This window comes from Anguilla anguilla, chromosome 19 (assembly GCF_013347855.1).
Source record: "Anguilla anguilla isolate fAngAng1 chromosome 19, fAngAng1.pri, whole genome shotgun sequence".
Lineage (NCBI taxonomy): Eukaryota > Metazoa > Chordata > Actinopteri > Anguilliformes > Anguillidae > Anguilla > Anguilla anguilla.
In genome coordinates, this window is record NC_049219.1 from 4,412,662 (window position 1) to 4,432,799 (window position 20,138).

General features: G+C 43.5%; 1 protein-coding gene across 1 annotated transcript in view; it reads left to right on the forward strand.

The window, feature by feature from the left end:
• Positions 1-9,220: 9,220 nt before the first annotated feature.
• The window catches only part of LOC118219210, a 92,837-nt gene continuing 81,919 nt past the window's right edge, over positions 9,221-20,138 (forward strand). The window contains exons 1-3 of the mRNA XM_035402204.1: positions 9,221-9,338; positions 14,225-14,527; positions 16,169-16,420. Of these exons, the coding sequence (XP_035258095.1) occupies positions 9,221-9,338; positions 14,225-14,527; positions 16,169-16,420 (673 nt within the window). The remainder of the gene's footprint in view (positions 9,339-14,224; positions 14,528-16,168; positions 16,421-20,138) is intronic.

Genomic DNA, 20,138 nt, shown 5'->3' on the forward strand with positions numbered 1-20,138 from the left:
AACCCTCATGCTGATATTAATATATAATGTAAACATATGATATAATTAATATAATATATAATATTATTATATTTAATAATAAATAATTATAGATAATTATTATAGATATCAATACATTATTATAGGAAATTATTATATTTAATAATAGAGTTTAAGGTTAGAGTTTAATATTTGTATTTAATTAATTTCTTAATTTATTATTTGTTTATTATTATTATTATTATTATTATTATTATTATTATTATTATTATTATTAATCCGCCATCAGACCCCTGCAGGTCATCCAGAATGCCGCAGCTCATCTGGTCTACAACCTCCCCAGACATTCCCATGTCACCCCCCTGCTCACTGACCTCCACTGGCTGCCTGTTATGGCTCGCATCAAATTTAAGACTTTGGTGTTTGCATACCAGGCAGCTAAGGGGTCAGCACCAGGATACATCCAGAGGATCATCAGACCCTACACACCAGCCAGACCTCTCCGTTCTGCCACCTCTGGATGCTTGGCATCTCCCCCTCTTCGTGTCTGTACCTCCCGTTCGCGTCTGCTGTCTGTCCTGGCCCCTCGCTGGTGGAATGACCTTCCCGTGGCGGTCAGAACAGCAGAGAATCTGATTACCTTCAAGCGCAGACTAAAGACTCATCTCTTCAGGCTGCAGCTCTCCCCACCCCTCCCTAGCCTTTAGTTTAGCTCAATGTACCTAGTTAGGCTAATGCGATCATGTTAGTTTTGTATTTGGCAGGATTGTTTTGTCTGATTCTGATTAGGTAAATGTGATTTCAGTGCTAGTTTTGTACTTGGCAGGATTGTTTTGCTGAACAGATTACCCTACAGGGTGGAGCCTGATTGGAGAGGAGCACGTTGCCACGGTGACATTCTGCAAGCCCGTGGTGCTGGGTCCCGACAGGTTGGCCCACGTGGGCTTCCCAGAGGGGCGGGGCTTGGCACCGCACTGCCTGGTTCTGTGCGGGCCCAGTCCCGGCCTGGCGGAGCAGTGCAGCACGGCCTTCTGCGGACTGTCCCGGATGCTTCAGCGCGTGTACGAGCCTGTCCAGTCGCGTCACGCACAGGGTCCTGTCCAATCACATCACCCGCAGGGCAGGGAGGAGGACAGTGAGAACGTAGCTCATTACATGGTCAAACAACCCGGCCTACACAATGGCACAAGGTTAGATAGAGCACCCGCCAGCATGAGGGACAATGCCCACCTGAGCACTGACAGCACAGAGGCTGGAGGGCCACAGGCCATTATTGGGGACCCAAACAGGGGTGAGGGGGCACAGGCCCTTATTAGGGACTCAAACAGGGGTGAGGGGACACAGGCCCTAATTCGGGACCCAAACAGGGGTGAGGGGCCACAGGCCCTCATTAGCGACCCAAACTGGGGTGAGGGGACACAGGCCCTTATTAGGGACCCAAACAAGGGTGAGGGGCCACTGTGTGCAGGCCAAAGCCAAAATCCTGACAGCACAGAGCCCGAAGCAGAACCTGAACATCCAATTCCGGCCTGGCTACGAAATGGCAAGGCATCAGGTGAGCGGCCCGGCATCCATTTTGGGGAAGGGAAAGAAGGAGCATTGGGGACCCGTAACCGGGAAACAGGCCCCGCCTCTTCAGGTGTCCTAATAGAGGCAGGCAGCGTGCTACCAGCAGGGGGCGCATTTGAGTTCGTACTGCACCACTGCCTCCTGCAGCAGGCCTCCCAGCGGCGCTGCCCCGACCTGCGCGCGGCCTGCCGGCTGGTGGCGGGGGCCGTACTGAGCGTGCCCAGGCGGCTGTACCCCGGCCCACGCTTCTTGGATGCCCAGTCACACTTCCTCAGGGCCTCTGGGGCCGCCCCCCCCAGCTGGAGGGTTTGGGGGCTGGAGTCCCTGGCCTGTAAATACCAGCTCCTCCTCTCCGTCCTGCACACTGCGTCAAGCCTGCTGTCCGTGGACCTCATCCTTCACACCCACATCCGCAGCCAGGCGGAACACAGCCAGGAGGAGGAAGAGGAGGCAGAAGATTCCTGTAATGAGTAGAAATGTTCTGTCAATCCTGTTTTTCATTATGCACAAATTTGAATGGCTGTATGTATTTATACAAGTTCCAGGTCCTCCCATGTGATACTATATTCATACCTTAAGTATGTGAAATTGGGGTGGCAGGTATGCCATCCTGCAAAGTTACGTGTTGGTGGGGTGGCATGCCCCATACATATACAGCACAGAGAGTTTGGCACTTTTCAGGGTTTCCTTACAGAAATAACCACAATGACCACAGACTCAACCCTTAAAAACATTCATTTCTGTACCTTCTGACCTCACACGTCCACAGAATAAAGCCCCAAACTTAGTGGATTTTGCGTTTTCTTCTTCCTGCCTGATTACATCATCACATGCACCAGAATAGGTTGCCTCTTTGGACATACATACAGGTGCATACGTTTAAAAGACCAAAAATATGCAGCCCCGACATCTGTTGTCCTCATAGTTCACTGGGTAGCAACGTTTACCAATGGAACATTATGGACGGCTATGGTTGGCTAACTAAAAACCAAACATTTAAGCTATTGCTTTTGCATCGGTTATGTCTTTGCGGGAAACATTTATTTCTGAAATCAAAATAAAATACACCCACTTTAGACAGTTCCGCTTTCTGCATTTTCACCGAGTTTAATGTTAGCTACCTTGTTAACGAGACGACCGACCGAGTGTATTATGTTAGTGCAGGTACGGACGCCTCTGAAATTAAGTACAATCTGTGTTGCAATTCGGTATAGAAACTGGCGCAAGATAATGACTTCCTCACACCAGGTATATCGATTTTCTTTAAATCAAAATGGTTCACGTTCACTGTTGCGCCTGTACTGATAAGTACTTTTCAACTACTGTATTTACCCACATTTCTAAATTAATGTTATCTAGCCCTATAGATCCTCTGCCAATATACAAACAATTAGTAGGTCTGTTGTGTACAATAGTCCATTAAAAAACACTTCAGTCTAAAAAATATGACCGACACCATTTGAACTAATGACCTACTGACAGTTCTTTGCATGTGTGAGTAACTTGGTGGTTGAGTAACTTGCTGGTTGAGGAACTGTGCTTGCATTCTAAAGGTTTCAGGTTCGATTTGCAGGTAGGACACAGCTGTTATACCGTAAGCAGAATAATTCACCCGAATTGCTTCAATATGTACACAGCTGTATAAATTGATACTATGTAAAAATACCGAATATAGTGTGAAATTGCTCTAAATAATGGCATGTGGTAAAAATGGTTGTAATATCTGGAGTATTTTAAAAGGGATCTGTAGTTACAATTGTTGTCACTGATTATTTTTCCTCCCTGACAGTTAATTTTCTGCCCCATCCCACATCTTCATGGAAGTGCAAGAGAGAGTGTATGTGTGTGTGGGTTCGTGCGTGTGTGTGTGGGCACATCTGTGTGTGTGCGCAGATGCGCACCTGGATTACACCTCTCTGCCCCTGTACCGGACATTATGACTACCCTGTACCGACCCTTTATTCCGGGCCATCATCACCTATTTATACTACGTATAATCACCACTGGGACCACTGGTTAGGCAGTATTTATATTACCTATATTCTTATAGTTCTTATAATTACACATACTGCATAATTTATATTTATCACTGTTTTTATTGTGCTTTTATTCCGTTTTTATGTTTCGAGACTGTTGTATTTTGTGTTAGCACCTTGGACCGTGAGGAACGACATTTCGTTCCCGTATAGTATGTATGTGGGAATGACAATTAAACTTGAAACTTGTTTGTGCGCATTTCTGTGCATTTTTTGTGGGCGCACGTATGCGCATCTGTGTGTACGTGTACGTGTATGCATGTAAGCGTGCGTTTGTGCGTATGCGCATCTCTGTGTGTGCGTGTGCATGTATGCGTGTAAGCGTGCGTTTCTGAGGGATTGGTTATGCTGGCTCAGTGAGGGATTGCTAGAATGTAGACATTTAGCAGAAACTTGTCCAGAGCAACTTCAACACACGACCTACATTTTTTATATATACTGCTTTCCAGAATTATTTTTACACTTGATAAAAGTGAAACAAAAACAAAGAAGGCTCTATAAATAAGCAAGCAATGAGCTATATATATATCATGTTTAAAAATGGGGATATTTTCTTCAAAATAATAATTAATATAAATATTATTATTATTTTGAAGAAAATACCCCCCTTTTTAAACATGTTATACACATAGTTCATTGAGCTCATTGCTTGCTTATTTATAGAGCCTTCTTTGTTCACTTTTATCAAGTGTAAAATAATTCTGGAAGGGAGTATATATAAAAAATGTACACCCTTATAATTTTTAATCCATCAAAATCTACATGTTTTTTCAGGTTGGCAAATTCCATGATCACTAAAATTAACTCACCAAACAGAATTTCTGAAAGAAGTGTGCCGTTTTTGTTGAAGCTAAGGACGAATGTGGATTGATTACAGACCAAAGTCTTCAAATCTAACATGAGCCGCGATCTCAATATCAACAGGCTTCTGGGAAGGATTGCCAGAAATTAGCTTCTAATTAGGGCAATAAAAACATAAGCCTTGAGTTGCCAAACAGCATTTGGTACCTGTAGTCTTACGGTCAGATAAGAGCAAAATTCAGCTTTTGACCACGCAGTGTCGCATTTGGGTTAGAAGGATCCTTTAAGAATTCTGCATGGCGACATGCCCTACGATTCAATTAAACACATCGCCAGATTTACGGCATATGAAAGGACTCAATATATAATTTGTAACTATTTAGCTTTTATATTTACCTGACACTTTATTCTGTGTTGCCCTACCAGTTAGCCTATCTTCAACACAATAGGATGCTTGCAAACAATAAGGGTTATAACCTAAATGTATTGCCGCGTTTAATGTCCACAAAAACCAACAGAGCCTGTGTGAAAAACTAGAGAAGGATATATGATTAAGTTGTTCCTGGCAATAGAAAGAAACATTCAGCATGCACTACCATGGGAAAATGTCCTGTTTGTTCAAATGTTTTTTTTAACCTAACACAGAGATTCTGACGAATTGTCGTTTCACTCATCTTACTTTTTTAACTGAGTAAAAAGGGTGGTCAATATTTTAATTGAAAGGTGTAGCTAATTGTCTAATTACTCGGTCTGATTTTAGAATCAGAGGGTTTGCAGAGCATACGCCCAATATCAGTATTAGTAGGTCTAATGTGTTGCGAAATTATATCGACAGCTGAATGTTTTGTTTCGTTTCGCTCATATCGCTTTCTCACAAAGGGACAGTAGTTCAACTATTCTCTGAAAATGTACATATGCTAATTTTCTGTGGGTTTATATATTAAATAAATACGTCCTCGTAATACGCGCTCCACTAATGCAATCTACATCTGTACATTTACAGGTTTGCCTCCGCGTTTATTCTCTCATTACTGATAGCACTGCAGCTTTCTTCTTCTTTGGGTGAGTACATATTTGTTTGTTTATTTATTTAATTGTTTATTTGTTTATTTTTGCATGACTCGTTTACATGAACCAGTTTCAGTGAATCACAGTGGCGGTACAATTAGAATTATATTTTAATTTACAGCTGTAGTGGAGTGAATCAGCTGGTGTTGGCAACGCGTAAGGGAAACGTCATTTTGGCTTTAAATTGCTGTGGCTTGAATGGCCTTATGCATGTGTAGCCTATAGGTAACGTTTACCTTTTGTTTTTAAAATTCATTAATGGGTGTGTCCATTCAGTTAGGCCTATAGACCTGAATGCATAGTCACACGAATGCGTCCAACTTTGCCATTTTCAGGAAGCTGCAGCAGTCCTGTCTTCTCTGTCTGTTGGGTTCTAAACGTCAGCGCCTCCGCGAAGAGGTATTAAGTTCAGAATATCAGAACCTTCGGTTCATAACTTCTCAAAGCACATTTACTTGAAACCTATGCACCTCGTACGGTGACATTTTTCTCAATCCTTATCAGACCAGATACCAAGATATGGCTGGACAGCAATGAACTTACACCCATAGGAAGTAAAGGCAAACTTGTGTCGTTGATAGTAACGACACTGGATGTACACACATTACGCGCGGACTATGAAGGAATCTCCCATGTGTGGAACTTTTCAGTTGTTTCCGGTAAGTGTGAAATTCAGTTGTTCACACGTTTGTGACTTTGACTTTGAAGCTGAATTGGAGAAGAGAACGGAAATCCATAATTGGATTGGTAAATTGGATTTATAAGTGTATCGCTGTTTTGGCGATGCTTTTTAGGTCCATGTACGATCCGTGTACTTTTTGGCCAATCTCTTTCAAGAATATAATTTTTTGTTAAACATATAATTACAGAAACTGACATGGTCATTAATTGTAATTCGAAGCTAATTGACCGTTTACAAATGTATGGTTGACCTGCAGTCCACCAATTCCTGTTTACGAATTTCCTCTGCCGAGTCCGACGTCTAGCTCCGACAATGTCTCCAACATTGTTGCTGACGGGGGCGATGTAGATGGATCCAATGCTGAACATGCTTTTCTCATCAGATTCCATCAATGTGAGCAGTGCGCACAGAACTGCGTATCTCCCCCCCAGCAGAAGTGGGGTGAGTGTTACTGACCTTTCAATCTAGCTCATGACTGTTGTCATGGTCAATAATAGAAACTGCTAGACATATGTTTTCCAAAATATGGTCCATTACCTCGGTCTTGTGGCAGATTGATGGCTCTCTTAAATTATGCTGCAGGCCACTTAATTTGAACAATTACTTCTATAAAGATGGGAACTGGACTTGCAACCCAAAGGTTACTGGTTAAATTCCCAGGTAGGGTGCTGCTGCCTTGTTATATTCTCCACAAGTGGGCGAGTGCATGTGTGGGGTATGCCAAGAAAACAGTATAGGCCTGTATGCATGACCCCTACAATGAGGGCGTCCAGTGGCTCTGTTATGCTGTGGGGCGCAATTTCATGGTATGGTCTGGGTCCGCTTGTCCCCTAAGAGGGAACGATCACTGCAAATCAATACAAAGTTATTTTGAGCGATCACCTTTATCCTATGATGAAACATTTCTATCCCGAGCTTGAGGGGTCACTGAACGGTTTGATGAGTATGAAAATGATGTGAATCATATGGTATGGCCTTTGCAGTCACCAGATCTCAGCTGGTGAATGTGGGGCTTTATTTTGACACAGGGGAAACCTGTCATGGTCCTGTGTTCTTGTCTGCGTTTCCCCTGTTGGGCCGCCAGATGGCGGCACTTCTGTTTTGTGTCCTGCTCCCCCTGTGTTAATTGTATGATTGTTTTCAATTGTCTCATTATTGGTTCTTGATTGTCTCGTTTTCCCTTCCCTCTCTGTGGCCTGATTGTTCATGGTGCCCTCCTGTGTCTCGTCAGTGTCTGTTCTATTTAAGTTTCCCCCTCCCTTGACTCAGGTGCTGGATCTTTGTGGTAATGTCAGATTGTTTGTGCGTAAGCCTCTGCCCCGTGTGTTCCTGCCCATGTCTTGGTTTTCTAGTGTTTTTTTGGAGTTTCTGCATTTCCTTTGTTCCTGTGTTTGTTTCCTACGTATGTTTGTGCCGACCGTATGTACCTGCCTGTGTTTGTGATCTGTTTGTGTTTGTTTGACTTACTTGTACTCTGTCCTGCCTGTGTTTTTGAGTTCCTGTTTCATTAGATATTTTGAGTTTGTGTTTTTGCCCTTCGTGGCCTCCTCTGTTCCCTACTTGTTTGCCTGTCGTGTTAGTAAAGTCTTTGTTAATTTTCCCTTTTGAGTTTGTGTTTTTTTTTCCCTCTGCGTTTGGGTCCCCCCTACCCGTACCGTGACAACCAGAATGTTTAGCACTGTGGACCCTCTCATGGTTTGTGCTTTTGAATTGGAGCCATTTCAAATTTCTCATCTCAAGATGTCTGAATGAACATGGAAACTATTGAAAAGTAAAACTGAAAAGTTTAGTGCTGTCGTCACTTTTCTCAAGTGCCTGTTTTCCCTTTTGCAGTCTAACAGAAGGGAGTTGATGATGTGGTTAATCGGACCCCTAAATTCTCCATTAGAATGGCTAATTCGGAATCTTCAATTTCTCTTTCACAACAGGAAGCTCTCAAGGCATTCCAGCCAAATGAAGTGTTTCCCTGTGAAAACGACACTCATTATCTCTACCAAAAGGAGGACTTTATCATTGCACTTGGTATGCCTATCTCTTTACACTTATGGACATCAACAGAAACTGAACTTGACCAGATAAGGTTTTCAAAGATCTGAACATTTTAACACATTCCAAATTGTTTTAATTGCAACAGCATTTAAATCTAACATTCTGAAAATTCTTTTTTTAAATTCACTTTTCCACCAGTATGTTCCTCTATATTTTACTACAATTAAATTTAGCAGTTTTACTGCTATTTCCAAGAGATTTAAATGGTGAAATGATGCCCCCATATAAGGAAATTGAGGGTGTTCACTTGGTAGAGTCATAAAGCTCCTTCACGAGAATACAAGTTTAGGGATATTTGTGATTTATAAATAAAATCTGCATGTGTGATTTAAAACTTCATTCATTTCTAAGCAAATTGTACAAAATGTGCAAATGGTTGTACAATATAATTAAATCCACGCAAACTCTATGCATCAGGCCCCAGAACTACTTCTTCCTTTGAATATGTAATTTACCAGAATATTTCTATTTTTACTAAGAATATAATTTCAGGGTATTAAATTAATTTCTGTGCCAAATACATGGGGCTTTTTGCACATAACTTCAAAGCTTAGAATCAGTTTGTTAAATGGTCCAAATCAGTGTATAAAGCAGTTTAATTGGATAGCTACATACATACTGATAATTAAATTGTTTCCATATGGATAATTGAAATGATCACTATACAAATTAAATGAACATTGCCTCATTTCAGGATTCCAGAATTCTAGCTTTTTACTAATATCTTTTTATGGCTTAATATTAGATGTTGGCTTACTGTTCTTCATTAACCATAGCTTATCTATGGAAACTAGTGTCTTTGAAGGCTCCATCAGTAGTGCAGCTTGGCATAAATGACCTCCTGGGTTACAATGCCAGTTTCTCAAGCACACCCTGCTCTCCCCAGGCCACACCCACCGCTTTCCACTGAGGGCGGAGTCTCGGGGTGCCTCCACGCTATTGGTCTCCTGGCGAGGGAGCCCCCATGTCCCCCCCAACCCCCTGCACAGAGTGGCGCTGTACCGGCCGGACCTGGACGGCCTGACGGTCCTGTGCAATGAGACCACGCGCAGGTGGCACTACCGATTTCGCTGGCCTGGACGGCTGCCGGAGCTACGTGGCGTGTGTGGAGATGGCGCTCGGCCCCGCGGTCCTGTGCCTCACCGCGCTGACCGGTAAGAGTGCGTCTGCCCCCCCCCCTCCACGGTCCTGTGCCTCACCGCGCTCACCGGTAAGAGTGCGTCTGCATCCGCCCCCCCCCCCCGTCCTGTGCCTCACTGTGGTCACTGCATTCACCAGTAAGAGTGCGTCATTTATGCCATTATGGATTAAAAATAAACTGTCAAACACTGTTTTCTGAAAAATTGTCTAAACAGGTTTGACCACCCTAGGGATATGCATCATCGAACACTGGCAGCAGGTTGAGAACTAGGAATTGAAAATTAAATACACCCATTTGTAAAACTAAAATGCTTACCACACTGCAGACATGATCTTGGTGAAGCCTAGATAATGAGCACTACACTACATACCTCATTATCCATATCTCTGCAAGCGATAGATGGCCTAATGTAACAGTCTTCATCAATTTTTTTGACAGACTGCCCGATTTACGCCTCAAATTGCTCATTTACGAAACAAAAGGAACCAGCAGGGTGAACGGAGATATCCAAATTAAATTTAAGATTATTCTTTCAAATCTTTGAGCAAATAGAACATACAAAATGTTTCTATGGGTTTTTACACGAATATGTGGTCGTTTAACATTTAAAAGACCATGTTTTTATTACTTCCGTTACTTCCCACAACAACCTTCATGCATATTATGAAACGATAGGCTGTGTTGCAAAACTATTTTCTTGAAATAAAGTGCACAGCTGGTTCAGTTCCAACAGTTGTATTTCTGAAGTATAGTGTTTTTGTAATATAGGCAATAAGAGATTCATTACCCTTTGAAATAATTGCACACGTGAAAACACATTGCTTTATTTGACCACTGCCCAGTGGCAGAGCTTGAGTATTAGGACAGGGGGTGCGGAGCCAGTTTAGGGGGCCCCATGACCCGATTATTTCAGAAATATCGTTTCGACTGAAGGAATGCGCATCTGTATCTGCATATCACACTTTGTTACAGAAATCTAGCTCATAGGCTCTGACCACAGTAATCGCGCAGCAAGGCTGTGTCACAATCACGGTTAGGCTAACAAACAAACATCTGACGCACCAAATTATAGGTATCACCTTATGGGGGCTCAACCACTTAGTAAAAAGATGCAGCCAAAACTGCTCATTTGTGATGGAAATGTCAAAGTTATACCACAAGGAGGTTCTCCCGAGTTATTGGAATAGTATGCTACAGTCAGCAACGTTCTGTCACGCGTGTCTTAATTATGGTGGAAAAATTAGACTTGATAGTTAATACTTGTTTATGATAGTTAATACATGCCAGCTAGCTTACTAATAAAAACATTTCTCATTTTTTGAGTTGGGTGAACGTATGGATGTTAAACAAACAAACTCAATAATATATGCTAAGGCTGCATTCACACTAGATCAGGCAATGCAGGAAAAACGGCAGTCCTCCCGTTCATTTGAATCGGGGTAGTGCACTTAGGCTGCGGGGTGGGGACCGCATTGGGTGCCGAAAAAAAAATGTAGCGGCCTGGGGGAAGAAGTAGAACCAGAATCAACTTTTGCCGTAACGCAACCCGACGTCACGCTGCGGTGGCCAATCACGTAAGTTGTTTAAATTACCATGTAGCATTCCGCTGTTTACTGAGCAACTGTCAGATGAATTACTGATGGAATTCATTTCCTAAGACTTGATTTTATGATCGTCATCATGATTTGACGGTGCCGGGTAATGGGACAAGTACCAAAACAATAGTTACTAGCTAAATATTAATTCTGAACTTCGGAATTAAGCTGTATAAAAAAAGACTCGCTATTTAGCAGTTCTTGCATGCTAGTTTATTGTACCTAGCACTATGGAGTTCATGGACCAAACAATGATACTCTCCCAGTTGTGTCCTCGCTTGGTTTATTTTGTGTACCCAGCTTCGACGTCTGGCTTGCAATCTACGCTGCAAAATAACGATAGCAAGAAGCTTCCTTCGGTTTGTTTCCATTTGTTTGAGTTAGCAGACAGGAAATGGAGGGAGGGGGGTTAAAGTTCACAACATGACATCATGCAAATGGGCCATGTAGTGACACGCCCACACCTCCGCACAACCCTGCGGGAAGGTGCCGCATTGCCTGATCTGGTGTGAATGCAGCCTAAGTCTGACTGGATGACTAAAACTTTTTTAGGACTGTTTACTGGAGTTTGGCTTGTCTTCACACCCCCACTGCCTGACAATAGCCAGGTGCTGATACGGAATGCAGATGTGCGAATGTGTCGGTCTCTCCTCTGGCAGGCTATTTAGCAACTGAACCCTCACACCAAACATTATCAGTGGAATAAACTATATTCACACTGTAGGATACAGTGCTATTGAGGATAAATTGAAAATAAGTTTGCACAAGCCAGTATATTTGAGCAAAAAGGATTTTAATGGCATTGAAACAGCAACAACCACAGACAGCGGGATGAAATTTGCTCCAATGAAATTACAAAGGGCTACAAACAGCAGCTCAAACGCACGTCAGAGGAGAGGGCGAGACATTCGCACCTGACCGTCACCAAAACCTGCATTTTAAAATCATTGCACACTTTGACCTCTGTCAGTAAAAACCGTTGAATAATTAATACCTATTTTTATTCAACCTATCATGGTGTCAGGTTTCACGTTCCCCTCGCTTGCTTGTAGCTGGTGTCTCTCGTCTGAGCACGACTTTGCTGGTCTCTCTCAAAGATGCCTCGAAAGAAATAATTTTTCCCCACATGAAAATGTTAAACAATAATTGTTTATTTGAATAATTCAGTCATTTCAATAATTGTCCATTTCCCTATTTCGTAAACGAGGAACTAGATGCTGACAGGAGAGACACAACTACGAGCAATTTGCCAATGTAAAACAATTAATTTGCAATTAAAAACTAACACAAAACCCAATAGCAAAAGCCTACTATACAGACTAATCTGGTGTGTGCTTATAATAAATGCATGTGATAAATGCTGTTTCTTTTCCATGAATCATTCGGTATAGGATTGAATTGCGCGTATACAATCCTCAAATGACGACTGTAGCAGCAGTGAACAAAAATATAATTACCGTGTTATATTTATGCCTTACGTTTATACCGACTCTCCCCTACATCCTAAGTGACACTAATGTGTATGACGTTAGACTGTGTTCAAAACCCTGACTATTGTTAAGTTTCACAGTCTGACCACAAAGTTTGTTGAATTACCATCTATATACATACATTTCACTCCAATACACACACAAATGTTATGGGTAACAAGAATGTTCCTGTTTTCAGCTTGTCTTTAAAATGTATTTTTCATACCAATTTTCATGCTTCTATCCACCACGTGACATTTTGTTCACTTAATTCTCCCTGCTAAATAGCCATTGTTATTAGTATCTTGTGCTTTCTACATTATGTGCATTATGGGCAGCACTGTTATCCATAGCCATTTCCGAGTACTGTACATTTGCACAGTAGATTCATATGAGCACCAGTAGATTCATATGAGCACCAGTAGATTTGTAAGAGAGCCTTTAGAGTCATATGTGAACCAGCAGATTCAGATGTGCACCAGCAGGTATATATGAGCACCAGTAGATTCATATGAGCAGCAGTAGATTCATATGAGCAGCAGTAGATTTGTAAGAGAACCTTTGGATTCATATGAGCACAAGTAGATTCATATGAGCACCAGTAAATTTGTAAGAGAACCTTTAGGATCATATGAGCACCAGTAGATTCATATGAGCACCAGTAGATTTGTGTGTGCACCAGCAGGTGTATGTGAGTAGATTCATGTAAGAAACCCCTCAGATACTCCATACGGCATGTGGAGGTCACCAACTGTAAGAAACCCGTCCGCAAACCAAACAGTGGAAGTATCTGAGTGGTGAAGGAACGTGTGTAGTCTTGCTGGAATGGGATTAATTTCATGTTATCTTGATTATCTGACTCCAAAATAGTGTTTTCACCTTTCCTCTGGTGCTAACAGTAATGCATGGCCAGAGGAAACTGCTTTCCACCAGTAGTGTGTCTCTATACTGATCGCTGTCTAAAACTTGGTAGAGGCAGACATGTCTCTGGCTTGTGTAGCCTGCATAAATACAATTGAGTATGAACTGTTACAACACTAGTGTATAGGCCAGTAACTACGAGGTGCTGATATCCTCAGTTCTATGTGTATGTTAGGACCTTAAGCTGCTAGGTGTACAGTGGCAAGAGTCAACGAAGAATGGCAGGTTAAAATGAATGCAGTTTATTGTTCAGTGTGTCCAGTAATATTAACGATATACAATGGTGCAAAATGTGAGTGGTGAAATGGCTATACACATTTGCATATGCGCAGGAGACGAGTTTAGACGAGTCTCCCTGAACCATTGCACCTTTCCCCATATATACAAAAAGATCAAAGCAAAACACCAAGCCATGAAATAAAGACACAATCAGGACAAAACAGTACAGATCAATGATCCTGCTTCTGTAAGCTTATCACACCGGGTTAACCTTGGTATCTGGCTGGCCACTGACCCATTTGTATCAAGATCTTTAGTCAGCACCCCACCACCAAAGACACCAACTTGTTTCCCATGTTATCAGGTTTCTACTGTAACGATACAAAACTTGATCACATTATATTATGGAGAACCTAAGGTTCACATAATGCTGATCCAGTAGGGTATTTTGCTACTGAGCACTGTATCTATCTAATTTGCTGACTCCCTTCTTTTGGAGGTCTGATAAGTAGCACACTTCTGTGAACTGCCCTATTGCCATATGAGCACCAGCAGGTTCATTAGCATTGTTCAATTACTGTAGCCGAACATAGGCTCATGGGTTAGCCTGTTTGTGTGAATGATCACATTGTAAAGCTTGGCTGTGCTGGTGCGTGCTCAGAGTGCCGTGTTAAGTTCCCTGTGTGAATGCCCAGATCCTGACGTGCCCAGGAACTTCAGGGTGACCGCTTGGGACAGCAACAGCGTGACCGTGGGATGGGACTGCCCCCCGAGCGACCCCGCCTCGGGCCTCACCGCCTTCCTGCTCACGGTCTTCCACGTGGACGGCTCTGGCCACGTCCTGGAGGAGAGGAGCTTCAGACACACGCTGGGCAGCCCGGTGTTCACCGTGGGCAGCTTGCCTCCCTGTAGCAGGGTGCAGCTGGGGCTTCAGGTGGTGTGCCAGTCTACGGGCCAGTCCCGCCTCAGCAGGATGGTCCTCAGTGATGGAAACTCTGGTATAGCTACAGAGCGCCTGTGTCTGGCACCCACACCATATGACCAAAAGTATCTGAACACCCCTTGTTCTGGGACTGTTCTTCATGGTTTGGGCTAGGCCCAGTGACAGCAAATCTTAATGCTACAGCATACAATCACATTCTGGATGATTCTATGCTTTCCCAACGGTTTGAGAATGGTGTGGATGAACTTGACTGGCCTGCACAGAAACCTGACTGCAAGTCCATCCAACACCTTTGGGATTGGAAAGCCAACTGTGAGCCAGACCTAATGGCCCAATCAGTGCAAATCCCTGCAGCAGTGCTCTGGTATCTTGAATAGGGCCTTCCCAGAAGAGTGGAAGTTGTTATAGCAACAAAGGGTGGGCCAACTCCATATTAACATCAATTATTTTGGATAAGATGTTGAATGTCAGGTGTCCACATACTTTTGGCCATGTATTGGTTGTGTGGTGTACAATACAGTTCAGGCCAAAAGTATTAGGCCATCTGTGGGTTTAAAAAATAATTTTTAGAAGAAACTTTAGGTAGGGAGAAATTCAGTTAATTTATTGACATTTATTGAATAACGAACCAAAGTACAGACATTTTTCAATTTCTACCTACGATAACACAAGTTTTACTTAAAACAACTTTGAAAACAACTTTTCTCAAAATACCCTCCTTTGGCTTTAATTACAGTTAAAGAAATGAATTGGAGGTCTGTCTAATCTTTCTGGAGGCAGAGGAGTAAAATTGTTAAATTGACTGAAATCTTATCGATGCATGTTTTTTAAACCACAGGTAGCCTAATACCGTTTGGCTTGTAGTGTAAGTGAACTAAAGTAAAATCTCTCTATGTTGCTCCCATGGAAAAGAAAGAAAGATAACACACAAGTCCATCATTCACAACAATGGCACAGCTTAACTGAACTGTGCGGGATTGGAGTGGTGGTTTGCAACATATTTTAAATGCACACATTTTGATGATTCATCTCCTGATTCCAAATCAGCATAGGTTTGACTTACTCACAGACAGGCTTGCTTCCTTGCTTAGCAATATCTCCACACGGCAAGGCTGTCACATCTGCCTATAGAATGCTTAAATGTCCGGTCCAGAGACTGGGTAACCTGGCATGGGAAGCTGCAGATACCACAGCACATTCAGCACTTACTGAGTAAATAATGCCGGAGCGAACAGTTTAAATAAAGACGCCTATACACTACAATCCCGCAGTTAGTCTTAATACGCTTTAAAAACTGCAGTTAGATGTATGGTGCAGTCCTACATTGATGCATACTTTTATCTAGCCCCAGGGTAGAGGCTAGTGGAAAAAACCTGTATGGCTTTCCTGTCAACTTACTTAATGTACTTGTAGGTTTCTTGGATTTTTCACTAGATGTTGCTGTCAGTGCAGGACTACCAAGCTCCTGCCAAAGGAAATCATGTGATTTTGTTAAGTGTGTCCCTGGCGCATGACCTGGCACATGATGGGATGTGCTGGATTAAGAGTGTGTGCCAATCTCTCCTCTAATTTTGAACAGTGAATCGACTTCATCACTTCCAACACATCTAACCGGGGAATGCTAATATTGTCTTGGATACTACTGTTTGAAAGCTTTGCCTGATGCAAGAGTTTTGTTTATTTTTTTGTCCTCTAGCAAACTCTGAAATCATAAACCTACACCAGTCCTCCTTTGGCTCCCACAACTATACGGTGAGCTGGTCTGTGCAGAACATCTCCTCCATCTCCAGCTTTAAGGTATACCACCAGGGGGAGCTCCAGAGCTCCACGCTCCTCACCTGGTACACAGTGACAGGCCTGCTTCCCTGCCACCAGTACAGCAGCAGGGTGGAGGCCCTGTGTGGGGACAGCACGGTCATGAGCGTTAGCACCATCCAGACAAAAACAGGTGGGCCAATAGCGTTGGGGGACGGGGCTGTCTGTATTGGGGAGGGGCCTGGCTGTGTAGGGAAGGGGCCTGGCTGTTTGGGGGAGAGGCCTGGCTGTGTGGGGGAGGGGCCTGGCTGTGTGGGGGAGCGGACTAGCTGTGTTGGGGAGGGGCCTGGCTGTTTTGCGGAGGGGATTGACTGTGTGGGGGAGGGGCCTGGATGTGTGGGGGAGGGGCTTGGCTGTGTGGAGGAGGGGACTGACTGTTTGGGGGAGAGGCCTTGCTGTTTTTGGGAGGGGTCGGGCTGTGTGGGGGAGAGGCCTGGCTGTGTGGGGGAGGGACCTGTCTGTGAGTGGGAGAGGTCTGTTAAAAAATGGGCTATAAACAGTCAACTTTATGAAAAGGATGATCATCTGAATCCAGTGATTTGACAGGTGATAATAGGGGTCTGATGGACATCTGAATCCAGTGATTTGACAGGTGATAATTATGGTCCTGCTGACTTCCTCTGCTTTACCAGTTCAGAGGTGCAAATGACAGATAGTGGTGTGACAGATAGCCACACCACATCAGTAGGTTGAATGGGTGGAAAGCCTACACTTGTGGGTGAATGCACTTCTGTGGTGGGCTTAATTATCTATTGATCAAACACCTCTTGTCTCCAAACCAGCACGCTCGATCAAACACCTCTTGTCTCCAAACCAGCACGCTCCTCACCCCCCTGCCCATGGCTGACTGAGTCACTATGCTCCAGCAGAACATCACTGCGGGCTGCAGAGAGGAAGTGGAGGAAATCCCGATCCTCTGATGACCTGATTGCATATCATACCCTGCTGGCGACTTTCACATCTGCCCTCACGTCAGCGAAAGCCTCATTTTTTCAATCTAAGATCAGTGCATGTGTCTCTAATCCACACAAACTATTCTCCACCTTCTCTTCCCTCCTCATTCCTCCTCCACCCCCACCTCCCTCTTCCCTCTCCGCAGATGACTTTCTGGCTGCCTTTGAAGGAAAGGTGGCTACAATCCGGAACTCCTTCGCCCATCCAGTGAGCCCCACAACCCCCCAGGACAAACCCACAGCCACACTGACCTCCTTTGAGATGCTGGAGGACTCCGATGTATTACAGCTCATCACCTCTCATCGTGCAACCACCTGTCCACTTGACCCCATCCCATCTAAAGTTCTCCAATCCATTTCCAGCGAGTTCCTTCCCTATCTGTCCTCTATTGTTAATTCCTCTCTCTCCTCTGGTCATGTTCCCTCTGATTTTAAGATGGCTCGTGTTACCCCACTTCTCAAAAAACCCACCTCAGACCCCTCCGATGTAACGAATTATCGACCCGTATCGCTTCTACCCTTTCTGTCCAAAACCCTTGAACGAGCAGTTCTTAAACAACTAACCTCTTTTCTCCATCAGAACAACCTGCTAGACCCTCACCAGTCTGGCTTCCGATCCGGGCACTCAACAGAGACTGCGCTCCTAGCTGTGACAGAGGCACTTGCCACTGCAAGAGCCTCACGCCTCTCCTCTGTCCTGATCCTTCTTGACCTGTCTGCAGCTTTCGACACGGTCAACCATAAAATACTCCTCTCCACCTTGGCTGGGATGGGATCACCGGGACTGCCCTGTCTTGGTTCGCTTCCTATCTTGCAGATAGGACCTACCAAGTCACCTGGAAGGGGTCTGCCTCTGCTTCTCATCCACTTGTTATGGGAGTGCCGCAGGGATCTGTACTGGGTCCTCTGCTGTTCTCCTTATACACCAGGGCTGCGTTTCCCAGAGTCTCCTTAGCGCTACGTGCGTCGTAAGGTATACCTTAAGCTCTTCCTTTAGGTCTGGAGCTGTTTCCCAGCGTCTCCTTAGCTAAGGTATACCTTAATTAAGGTATACCTTTAAAAGGGTGGTCTGAGGCACTCGTAAGCTGTCCCTTAGCGCTGCGCTCCGGTAATCCTGTCACAGTTTTGCCTTATTATGCCAACATTTTGCTTTTCAAATCGACAGTTGTACTACAGTGCGCATCTAGTAGCACATCGGCATGCGAAAATGAGTTTAATATTAACTTTACGAAAAGTAATTATCCAATCAACGTGTCTGTGCATAGCATGTCGTGAGAATGTTGTCGTTTTACCTGTCTATACCCATCATGATGGTAATTAAGTATAGGGCCTATCCACGATACTAATCCAATTTGTGAAAAGAAAAAAAAGTTTTTTTAATTTATACGTAGTGGCGCTAACTTAGGATATGGCTTTTCTGACTGCATACCCTGTAGAAATTAGTTCGTTTGTGTGTGAGTCAATGATCACACTGACTTGGAACAAACCGCCGGTTTATTAAGAATATAAAACCTGTGTGTGCAAAAACAACGTTGAGTGAGTCTACTTGCATGACCGAACTAGAGCACGTTGATTGGCCTAGCCATAAACACACATACAGGTACAGTGGCTCATAATGGACAAACATAGCCAAATGATCTACATCCCCTTCCTTTAGCTCACACCTCCTATATAAAACAAAATAGCACTGAGTAAATATCAACATTATGGAACATTTTTCTTACCATGTTGTTTTACGATTTTCGGTAAACAACCCAATAATGATATTCTTGGTTAAATTTAAGATTATCCAACAGCATAACAGGTAGACCTATTCATAAGGCACCCGGTATAGAATTCATCATGATCAATTTCCACAGACGCGCTTTTGCCTTTCATCTACGATTATTTTTTCATTGCAGAGAAAAGTTCGCGGGAATCAGTGCAGTGCAGTGATATGCTGCTACAGTTGCCTATACATTGTGTGACAAAAACAAATTAACATTAGACCTTTGTTTCAATAAGAACAAAATAATTCACCCATATGTAGCCTATATCCTTTTCCCTTGGCTTCCACGAAGTCCCAGACTATGGCTTATATGTCCCGATTGATGCTTTTTATTTTATCCTTTGTAGCCTATATGTACGTATTTATTGAAACTATCCCAAGGTTTCGTCTTAACAGACTCTTAAAGAGATTAGCAGATGATCTCTAGTAGGCATATCTCCCTCTTCTGCAATATTAGATTGTAAAATGTAAAATGATTATGACAACACTTGTTATATTAAAACGTCATTCACAAGCCTTTACAAGTGAGACAATCGATTCGCTTGGCATCGATTGATAAACTTTTCAGCACCACAGTGAAGGCCAGCTCCAACTTACGATGTACCTTTGAGGTGTCCCTTAACAGTTGCCTTAAGGTATAGTCCGGGAAACACTCGTAAAAAAGCGGTTTCCCTTTGAAAGGTATACCTTAAGAACCTTCGTAAAACGTTAAGGTACATCGAAACTCGGAAACGCAGCCCAGATCTCTTGGTTCAGTTATTAATTCACATGGCTTCTCCTATCATTGTTATGCAGATGACACACAACTCTTCTTTTCTTTCCCCCCCTTGGCCACACAGGTCAATGATAAGATCTCTTCCTGCCTGGCTGACATCTCCACCTGGATGGCCAGCCACCATCTGAAGCTCAACCTCAACAAAACTGAGCTGCTCTTCTTCCCGTGCAAGACCTCCTTACTTCGTGAGCTCTCAATCACGGTTGATGGCACCACAGTGACTGCCTCTCACTCTGCCAAGAGCTTGGGGGTGGTCCTGGATGACCAGCTGGACCTCAAGGAGCACATCAAGGCAACATCACGGTCCTGCAGATTCCTTCAGAATGATTCGACCATACCTGACGACGCACTCCAC